Source organism: Limulus polyphemus, unplaced genomic scaffold, assembly GCF_000517525.1.
Source record: "Limulus polyphemus unplaced genomic scaffold, Limulus_polyphemus-2.1.2 Scaffold255, whole genome shotgun sequence".
NCBI lineage: Eukaryota > Metazoa > Arthropoda > Merostomata > Xiphosura > Limulidae > Limulus > Limulus polyphemus.
In genome coordinates, this window is record NW_013665865.1 from 771,475 (window position 1) to 782,890 (window position 11,416).

The 11,416-nt window shown below is 32.1% G+C and overlaps 1 protein-coding gene across 1 annotated transcript; it reads left to right on the forward strand.

The window, feature by feature from the left end:
• Window positions 1–975: 975 nt before the first annotated feature.
• On the forward strand, window positions 976–11,324 carry LOC111085159 (major facilitator superfamily domain-containing protein 1-like; the record flags this gene model as incomplete). Its single annotated transcript, XM_022382538.1, has 5 exons — window positions 976–1,300; window positions 1,861–2,069; window positions 4,474–4,541; window positions 10,475–10,583; window positions 11,228–11,324. Coding segments are annotated over exons 1-5 (721 nt in total), but the record flags the coding sequence as incomplete, so codon positions are not given.
• Window positions 11,325–11,416: the final 92 nt, after the last annotated feature.

An 11,416-nucleotide genomic window follows, 5' to 3' on the forward strand; every position in this document is an offset into this window, starting at 1 on the left:
TGTTGTATCTGTGAACATAAGGAGTGGACATCAGTTCTGTTAATCAATAACAGGGAAACGGTGAAGCTCTTGATGAAGTTACTACCACTGATGTGACTGTTACCGACGATAGGACATTTCCTGATGAAGCAGATGAACCCCACGTGAAGCAGAAGCCAATGAGACGGAGACCAGTACGGAAGAAGATACGTTTCGTAAAATTAAGAGACTTTGTTGAATTGTAATTTTGTGATTGTAATTCTGTACATTTAATTAAGTTGTTGTTAATTGTTATTGGTTTATTGTATGTGGTTATTGTTCGGGACGAACAATACTAAGGAGGGGCAGTGTTGCGTCAGCGAGGTCACGTGACTAATGTCACGCCACGTTTTCTAGAAATATCCTGTTCATTCGTGAATGCCCTAGCATTTACTAGATATATGTTAGTCTGGTATATATATAAGACGCTCACAACGTGACGGGACAACAGTGTAATGAGTAATTGAATCAATGCGGACAAAATATTGTTGGCCTCGTGAGACGTGAATTATAGTGTTGTTATAGAGCGACTGTTGAAATTAAGTGTATCGTAAAGTTGTACTCGAAAAGAATAAATCAGTTTTATTTAAGAAAGCACTTGTGTCGCTAAAGTTTCGTCGGAACCACGTTACGGAAAATTAACTAGCGAACGGAGACGTAACAATATAATTTACAGTTGCTATATAAGTCAAATATGTAAAATAGGGCCACGAGAACCCAAGGTTCCAACGCCTCTGGTTGATCGCAAGATCTGGCATCCTGTATATGACAATAAAAACATACAAACAATAAACAATAATAATTATGTATTGCATATACAAGTACAAAAATCTGGAACATAAAACCATATTATAATATTATACATTTTAATCTGTATTTAAGGAAAATAAAATGTTCATTCTATTATTTTTAGAGGACTCTGCCTGTTACACGTGAGATGGGCGTGGTGAAAAAAGTTATACCGGATGACAACCTTGGGTTTCAATTTTGTTCGTATATAAACATCTTTCATTTTTTTGGTATTAGAGGATAACAGTCGTAAAGATGAGAGAAGATCCTGTAAATTTTTCATCGGATGATAACGCTCCTTTATTTCATACTGTTATTGCCAGTCAATATAATGTAAATAATATTATTAATGATGACAACATTACTGATGTCAGTGATGAATCAATAGAACATAACGAAGGAAGCAGAACCAGAATAACAGCTTCACTTTGCGATCCATCACATTGTCTTCATCGATATTCTCTCCTGTTTTTTATGTGTTTTCTTGGATTTGGCAAGTTTTGTGTGTTTTTAAATATGTGTGTTTGCGAAGCCTATTGTAAAATTAAATAAAGACTTTCAGCTCATGTAGATGCTTTAAGTTAATATTTAAACTTACTTGTGAGAGAGAAGTAAAATAAACCAAACTGAACTTGAAATAGTAAGTTAGTATTACTGTCAACTTTATTATAGTAATGTGGATGTTTTTTTTTTGCAGATCCACAACAAAATCAAAATATTAAATACACAAAAATTAAAACATAAAATGAAAATCAAATAACCAGAAAGCCATACTACTATTATTATTATTAATAAAAAGAATAAGGCATGAGATTTAAGTACTTAAAATATTAAATGAATCCAGATATTTGTAAACATTGTAGTGGCTTTTTTTTATTACTAATACTATTATCTTTTATATGATTAAGTGATTATATGACTGACTTGTATTAGGGAATAAGACACTTTACTACTAGGAATATAACTGAATTTTCATTAAAATGAAGAGGCACAATCACTTTTTTATTAAGTAAATAGAGTCAAATTTTTCTGATTTTTTTGTGTTTTTTTCAGGAAGCTATTTTTGTTTTGATAACCCAGGAGCCCTTCAAGAACAAATTATTAATGATATGGACATAACTACCTCACAGTTTGCCCAGTTATACTCATGGTATTCATGGCCAAATGTCATCTTGAGTTTTTGTGGTGGCTTTCTTATTGACAAAGTGTTTGGAATTCGTTTAGGTGCAATTATATTCAGCTTGTGTATTTTAGGAGGTCAAGTATGTTCAGGTTATTTTCTATATTTCATTGTACAGTACCATTGATTGATATGAAACATTTGTGTATGAGCACTTTAGGGCCATTATATCCCATTTCAAATACCAGTCAGTAATGACTTGATAGGAGACTAGCTTAATTATAGGAGTAAATATTATTCAAAAAAATACGTTTTTTCCTCTACCCATAAGCAAGTTATTTTCTATTCTTTCACCATGTCAAACTGGCTGGCAACAAAGCCATAATTGTGTATATTCTGCAATAAAACCTAAGAAACAAGTTTTTATCCATTTTTATATTCACCTTTCTTTTTGTCTTTCTACATTTTCTTTTTCAGTTTTTGCCCTTTTCTCTTTTTTCATGACCCATAATTTTTCCAGAATATTTATCCCTGGTTGGATATGTGAAAATGAGTATAATTAGTCAGTGTTAAATTAGTTATTTTATAAGCATGTATTCTTGGATGAAGTCACTATCTTCTAATCTTTGTGTAATAAAATGCTTAATTCTTGTTGTTTACAGTTAATTTTGGTGGAATTACAAAGTCAGTAAAAAAACTACCTTCAGTGATATTCATGGCTCAATATTTATATATAACATTCACAGGACATTTTATGAGATCTGTACATATCTAAGCATTCTCAACAGTCATGCACATTTCTAGGGTGAGCCCAATAGGTACAAAGGAACCCCTTTCAAGTTATATGTACAAAAAAGTGCACTGAGTCTTTTTGCTTTATCTAGTACTCAAATGAACTAAGTAATTGGTAGAAAGAAAAAGTAGACTTGAGGAATATTTTTCTTTAATAGTCATCAAGTTACAATATCTTATTACAGTGACTAGATATCCAACAGCCAGAAACAATTTTTCAAATATTAAATAACTGGCAGTTCCAAAATTTGGATATTGATGAGCTATAACAATGATAAGAATTATAACGATGATAATTAATGATAATAGTTTTAAAAAATTATATCATTGCAAATTATACATACGTAAGTAATATCAGTTATCAGACTGCAAGCTTATTAGTATTCATGATCATGAGATTATGAGCTGATGATATTTCAAGGATCGTTCCTGGCGGTTTGTAGCAAATACATACACCAGTTGATACTAAACAAGAATGAGGATCAATATTTATTTTTCCAGTGCAAAAGTTTTGTTTAGATCATTTCATCAAGCTTTTAAGACAAATCAGTCTCATAATTTACTATTACTCATTCTCCAAGGCAAATGAGAGGTGATCATAGCTCATAAATATTAAATTTTTGGACTTTGTGATATTTTATATTTGAAATATTGTTCTCGACTGCTGGGTATCTAGCCACTATGATATCTTATTCTTTATGTGTTTTTTTTCATTAGATGCAGGCACATAGAACATTATGAGAATGGCTTATATTTAATTTATAAAAATTGCCACTTAGACAAACTGAAAAACTAATTACTTTTATCAACATTTTTGTTTTGTTAAACCTAAAACATTCACAATATATATAAGGAGGATTATCTTGATCACTTTATGGCACATTCAAAACCAATGATTTGAATCCCCAGGTCATTTAATCAAATTATATGGCCAATGATCAAACATAAACTCTCAAAACCTAATGATGTAGGCTTATATTTGATAATCATGTTTTTAATATCTTTTCTAAAAATCAGTCTCAAATGTAGATACTGCATATGACATATCATAAGTTGATTAGTTTGCCTTCTTATGTAGTAAGAGCTTAAGAGGAGATTGGATGAGTATTTAGAGATCAAATGTGGATATCAGAAAAGGGGTTTCTTTATGTAGTTTTGAGTAGGGTGGTAGTAGAAAATGGGATAGGCCAGATGGGCCAAATAACCCTTTGTTACCTCTTGAAAATGAAATTTATTTGTTGATTATCACCAGTGTAGCATTTCATTTATTAGTTTTTATATGTTACTTTTGCTACAAGTAGAAAATTATCTGTCACTCTGTCTTGTTTTCTTCCTCTTAAATACAATACTTCATACTTGACAGTCAAAAGACAACTGATAAACAAATGAAAAATATCAAAGCCATAGATTTCACATTATTTTATGTTTATGTGTTATTAAATATTATTTTATTATTTTCTTAAAACTTACAAGTGCATTTTTTGTGTTATTTTTATTTTCATGTGAGTACAAGCTCCAGACCTTCCCCTAGTGCAGAATATTGCAGCATAATATAGCAGAAATTAACCTTTTTTTATAATATAAGAAATGTATTTACTGAAAAATGTTATTTTTAAGTCATTACTCTAGTATAAATAGATTGTTAGATAATGAGAATACTTCATAAGTATGATTAATCACAGGTTTCTATTTAAGTGTTTTGTATTTGCTATTTGTAATATTTACAGTCAGTATTACTGCAATTTTCTGTTTAGGTAGTATTTGCTCTTGGTGGTCTTGTGGATAAGTTCTGGGTAATGGAAGCAGGAAGATTTATATTTGGGTAAAGCTACTTCTTGGTTAATATACAAATATATTGTATAATACACATAATCTTTGACACAGATTTAAATTTAGAACAAATTGTACTTTTTTGTTAACAAACAGTGTGATATAAATCCATTCAGCAATTCATTAACTGAACAACCTTTAAGACCATCATTCAAAGTAAGATGTACTTTTTGCATAAATATCTATATCTTAAAAACTGTTTCAATGAGTATATTAACAACCATTAACAGCATCATAACATAAACACTTACATATGTTTATTACTCTAAGTCTGAACTTCCACAGCTTATATTTCTTGTCCCTAATATTTAAGTCTTTATTTTCAAACTTATCATGTTACCCCACAAACATGCCTTCCATATCTAGATTACCTATACCTTCATTTAAGTCCCACCCTTATCAAATTGACTTAGTTTCTTCTCTGCTCCATCAGAAAGAAGTCTTAAAACTTCTGTACACAGCTTAAACATATTGAACCAAATAATACAGTCTTGTCCCTTTTTACACTGTTTTTATCTTGTCAGTATCTTTTGTATCAGTTTTTCTCAACCATTGGTTTACAGACCAACTACAGTTATCTTGCTAGTCTGTGGGATTTCACATAGACAACAAACAAAAATTGACATAATATTCATATGTAAATTCTAATTTTCCTCCTCCTATGGTGAACTGGATGACAAATGTCCACTGCCACCAGGATTTGGACTGGAGATGCACCCCTAGGTTTGCAGTCCCTCTTCCTACTGTCTTCTGGATGTCGGTTCCTGGAAGATCTGGTGTTTGTTGAAGCTGGACACAGCACATGTTTTCCCAACTTGTATATGGCCAGATATCCTCCTAACACTGTGGAATGGAAGTACTATACCCATTGCTGTCAGGCTTTGGACTTGAGATGTTATCACACCAGGGCTTTCCTCCTTCCTACCATCTGCTGGATGTCGATTCCTGACAGATTTGGTGTTGGTTGTGTTGGAAATGTGTGCGAGTGGTGATGGATTTTGGTATGGAAGCTCATTTTCCCTACCAATTCCTCTTTCAAGGTGAACAGATAGTGATCCTCTACCTACCATGGATCTGATACTGCCTGGTGTTGGATAAGGTCAAACTACCACTACGGTCTGTTGCACCTTAGCTACTCAACACCCTGGAGCCTCATTCATATTCTGGGATTCCTTCATGTTTTTCCACCTGTTATGTTAGTGACACTGTCATAAAAGAGTAAAGAGTATACCTGGATCAGATGTGGTGAAGTCTTCCACTGAGGTGTGATATTTTCTCTTTTGGTTCCACACCTCTTGGCCTCTTTTTGGGCACTTCCTAAAGGGGAATATTTTTTTGTATCGACCCTCCACCAGTTAAATGTGGGATTCTAGCTATTTTGTGAGAAGAGGTAAGATATAATATTGGTAGTTAGTATTTTTTTAAACTGAAAATGTATTTTCAATTAATACTTACCTCATCTCACATTTCCCACCCAGTCTCCCCACTTCCTATGATATATGGTGTAGGTCTTCTGACCAATCTCGAAGTGAATAACGAGTGCAGGTATGAAGAGGGTGCTGGTTACAATAAGAGTGGTGTCACACTTCTATTGGTGGAGAGCTGCTACATGATCATTTACATGTAAATATGCAGAAGCAAGGTAGAAGGCTAGTGGCGTGCATTGAAAATTTGTGCCAATAGAGAGCCATGCTAGTCAAGAAAAGCTATTTTATGAGTGGAGGTATGTATCTATCGAAAATACATTTTCAGTGTAGGGAAATGCTAACATTTTTCATCATACTTGCATTTTAGTGTTCCATGACAGTTTTAGAGAAACAGTGAGCTTGATCCTAATATTGAATAGGTGAAGAAATGATGTTTTACATAATAGGTTGACACAGTATTCTAAAAGAGGCTTTATAAATTTAATTGTTTGTTTTAGTGCAAAGCCACATTAAGTTATCTGCTATGTCCACCACAGGGAATCAAACCCCAGGTTTTAGCATTGTAAGTCATCGAGGGACTATAAATTTAGTTTTTTTGTAAGTAGATACAAGAAGTCCATTAAATGTTTTTTACCATCTCTAAATATCATCATATATTTAAACATTATTTCAAAAAACCAAACATAAATACTACTCTTTCTCCCATAAATGAGGTATGTTTTCTTTTTTAGATTTCCATACCCCAAGTAAGTCTTGACTGTCCCATCCTCTAAACTAAACTAAAACTATTAATAAATAAATTAGAAAAATTAAAATCTTAAAGCCAGCCCTTATCATTCATATAGTTATCAAGCTTTCTCTTAAACTCACTTAAGTTTACTGCCTTCACAACATCCAAAGGCCAACCACCCTGTTATAAAAATAAAACTTTTTAGCTGAAGATAACTCCTACCTTGCCAAAATTTATAATTATGTCCTCTAGTCCTACTATTTTCATGATTAAGTATGGAAAAAGATGATGTATCAACACTATCAATTCACTTTACAATCTTAAACACCTCAATCAAATCCCCTCTATCTCTGTCCCCCAGTGGGACAGCGATAAGTCTTCGGATTTACAATGCTAAAATCAGGGGTTCAATTCCCCTCGGTGGACACAGCAGATAGCCCAATGTGGCTTTGCTATAAGAAAACACACACACCCTCTAACTTTTCTTTTTTCAAGAGAAAACAATTTGAGAGATTTTAACCTCTCCTCCTATGACAACCTCTCCATCCCAGGCACCATTCTAGTAACTCTCCTCTGAACTCTTTCCAACAATTCAGTGGCCTTCCTAAGGTAAGGAGCCCAAGACTGAATACAATACTCCAAATGTGGCCTAATCCAATGACCTGTACAATGAAATTATAACCTCTTTAGACTTGCATTCAATGATTCTGTAGATACAACCTAAAATCCTATTTGCCCTACCACTAGCAATAGCACACTGCTTGGACAATTTAAGAGACTGATTAACCATTACACCAAGATCCTTTTCTTTCATGACACTGTTAAGATTATTCCCATCCAAAATATACTTGTAATCAAATTATGATAGCAACACATGCTTTATCTTGCATTTATTATAATTAAAACCCATTTGCCATTTATTCCCCAGCTCACTAAATAAACTAAATATTTTGTAAATCAACAGCCTCCTCTTCACAGCTAGCAACACCCAAGACTTTAAAATCATCTAAAAATTTAAGTAACTTATTTACCATACCTTCCTCTGTGTCACTGATGTACATCAAAAAGAGCAAAGGTCCTAAGACAGCCCTGAGGTACCCCACTTGTAAGATTAATCCAGTTTGACTGAACTTCATTTGTAACAACCCTCTGCTTTCTTCCATAACTTTTATATCCAATTTGCTAACTTATCCCACACAACTGTAGGTATATTTTTTTTATAAGCCTTTTACGTGGCACCTTGTCAAATGCTTTCTGAAAATCCAGATACACCATATCTACACCCTTACCCTCATCTACATAAGCATTAACCTTTTCAAAGAATGTCAAAAGATTTGCAAGGCAAGATTTTCCTTTAGTGAAACCATGTTGATTATCCAATAAGATTCTAATCTTTGTTCAATGGCTTTGCAAAGAATTTTTTATCAGACTTTCCAAAACTTTCCCCACAACTGATGTAAGACTAATGGGCCTATAATTACAGGGACAATTTTTATCACCTCCCTTGAAAAGAGGAGTGACATTAGCTAACTTCCAAACCTTTGGTACATGCCCACTATTCAAGGACTTTCAAAAAAAAAATAGTAGCAAGTGGCTCACAAATCCAATCCTTAACTTCCTTCAAAACCTTTGGGGAAATATTATCTGGCCCAGGACCTTTATCGTTCTTTAAACTTCCCAATTTTTTCTTAACAAGCTCAAAATTAATGCAGTCATCTTGTTCAATCGTGTTTCCATCTATGAACTGTTCAAGATGTGGAATACTTCTTAAATCTTTGTTAGTAAAAACTGAAGAAAAAACAGAATTTAATAACCCAGCCATATCATAATCATCAGAGACGAGCCTTCCTATATCATCCCTCAAGGGTTCTACCACCTTCCTAACATTTTGTTTACTCTTAATGTATTTGAAGAAGTCCTTACTGTTAATTTTTCAGCGAACCTTTTCTTATACATCTTTTTGGATGTTTTAATTTCCTGTTTCACTAACTTTCTTAATCTTTTGTCATCCTTTAAATCTCCCATCATACAAGTCAATTTAAATTTCTTAAATTTTTGATGTTTTCTTAAATTTTATCTCCTATACTCTTTGTGAGTGAACCTGTTTTTGTGTTTTTTAATTATTTGCAGCTACCCTTTTCTTTCTATAAGAAAATGTTTACCTTGAATATTTAGAAATTTTCCACATCTGATCAGTATCCCCAAATAACTCAGCTGCCCAATTCACAACAGATAATTCTTGTCACATCCCTTCAAAATTTGCTTTTTTGAAATTTGTAACCAAAGTATTATTATTTCTTATCTCCATATGCAGCAAAACATTGAATCTAATACAGCAATGATCACTTGCACCCTGAGGTTCCTCAATTTTCACCCTCTCAACAATTTCTATATTAGTAGTTAACAATAAATTTAAAATAGCATTGTTTCTAGTAGGTAAACTGAACAATTGGTGAAGAAAACCATCTTCAATAGTTTCCAAAAAACCTTTCTCCCCCATGGCTTGACTCTAACATTTCCTAATCAATATGCCTACAATTAAAATCACTCATAATTATGATCTCATTAATAGCTGAAATCTTAATCTTACTGTAAAGTTTTTCACTTATTTCATCAGTATCATTTGGTGGTCTGTAACAAATTCCCACTAAAAACCTTTTCCCTTTATATCTTAATAGAAACCCAAATGGATTCAATCTCCTTCCTATTATCTTTGATAACCTCAATTTCAACAGAATGTAACTCACATTTTACACAGTGTACAGAGCCACTTCTTCTTTCTTTAATACTCTATCCCTATTAAATAGTCTGTAACCCTGTATTTCAAAGAAATTTCTGTCATCAAAATCATCTTCATTTAACCATGTTTCATTTATTCCCATTATATCAAAAACCATCCATTCCTAAAAGTCATCTGTTTTATTTCTTATACTTCTAGTATTACAATAGTAACAATTAAGCCAATCCTTATAACTACTTCTACACTCATCTCCTATGCTAAACATTTATCTACATCTTTTTTTCCACTTAGTTTATCCTGGCCCTCACCACTATCTTGTCCCAATTTAAATTTTCCCTTACAGATGAGTTAATAGCCCTTGCAAGTATGCCTTATTCTTTAAATGTAAGCCATCAATTCTAAAAAGCTCCCTTCTTCCATTAAATTGATCCCACAAGTCCAACCAGCCAGTCTTCTCATCCTTACACACCAACCTAAGTTTAGCATTTAGCCCTAGTGACCTACTTATAACTTCATCCCCACAGTTAATTCTGGACAGTATTCTATGATATGAATGATTTATGTCTTATGCACTCCCGACCATTGGTTGAAGATAAATATCATTAGGAGTTCTTCACAGTTTAATAGTGTTTATAGGTTGTTTTTCTTTAATGCCTTCTTTTATGCTCTTGTTTTAAGGTATTGAAATTTATTAATTAGCAAGCATTTTTATCAAAGAGTATATGCAGCAATTAGTCCAAGTTATTACATTGTGTTTCAGTGTATACAGATTTATAATTTTAATATAACTTTTTAACTTAGAAAATTTCTAAAAATTGTTTTTAATATTTACTTGCTAAAGGAGTAAAACTAAACTGTATTTTTCAAAACATGTTTTCAATAGGGTAGGGCATAGTATTGAGGGAAGTTTGATTCTGAAAACTTAAGGGAAGGCCAAACTATGTAATTTATTGTTGATTTTTTTCCATTGTGTTTCAAGTTATCCTTAGTTTTTGAAAAGTTATCCATTTTATTTTACAATGTTACAGTATAGGAGGAGAATCACTAGCAGTAGCCCAGAACACTTATGCTGTCAGCTGGTTTAAAGGGAAAGAACTGAGTATGGTGTTTGGTCTCCAACTGAGTTTTGCTCGTGTTGTAAGCTTTTTTATTTTAATTTTCACTTTTACAGTTATGATTTTTTACACTCATTTTTGTCATAGCAGAAAAACTAGTTATGTAAATTAATACAAGAAAGTAAGAGAAATTTGATAATTTTTAGCATGTAAATTTGCTTATTAATTGCAAACATATTTGTACATTAAAAAACATCTTTTCTATGATAACAGTTTTCTTCAGTATATTTGCTTTATGTATTTTAAATGGAAATTTTTTGTTAGGCATGATCATCAGGAGTTATTAATGCATATCAAATATAAGACAATATTTTTATACTTACTCCATTTTTAGTGTTTTTCGACTGGTATATCTATTTATATTCCATAGTAATGTTTTAATGTGGGAAATTGTATATTTCTTTTATTTATTCCTTAAATATACTAGTTATAAAAAGCACTAAAAAAAAAGCCATGTGCTCTATGGTATTTTTTTTCATAAGATCTCTGTTTAATGAAAACTGATAATTAATGTTATAAACTTAATATCTCCCTCACATTTATTATTGTAAGTTTGAACAGAGGTGAATATTATAAAATTTTGTTCAGGAAAGCAAGAATTTTTTGTCTCTAAAAATACTAAATCATAATAAATAAATAAAATCTATTTTCTTGCATTTCTACTAGGGAAGTTCAGTTAACTTTGCAGTAATGTTTCCCATCTATGAATTGGTCAGTAAGAGTTATGAGGGATACAAATGTCTAGGCATTGTACTGTTTATTGGTAAGTAACTGTGTAAATGTCTTAAAATATTATTTTTTTAACTGCAAACAACTGAAGTTATAGCTAATGACTTTATCCTTTAAATAAAAGTC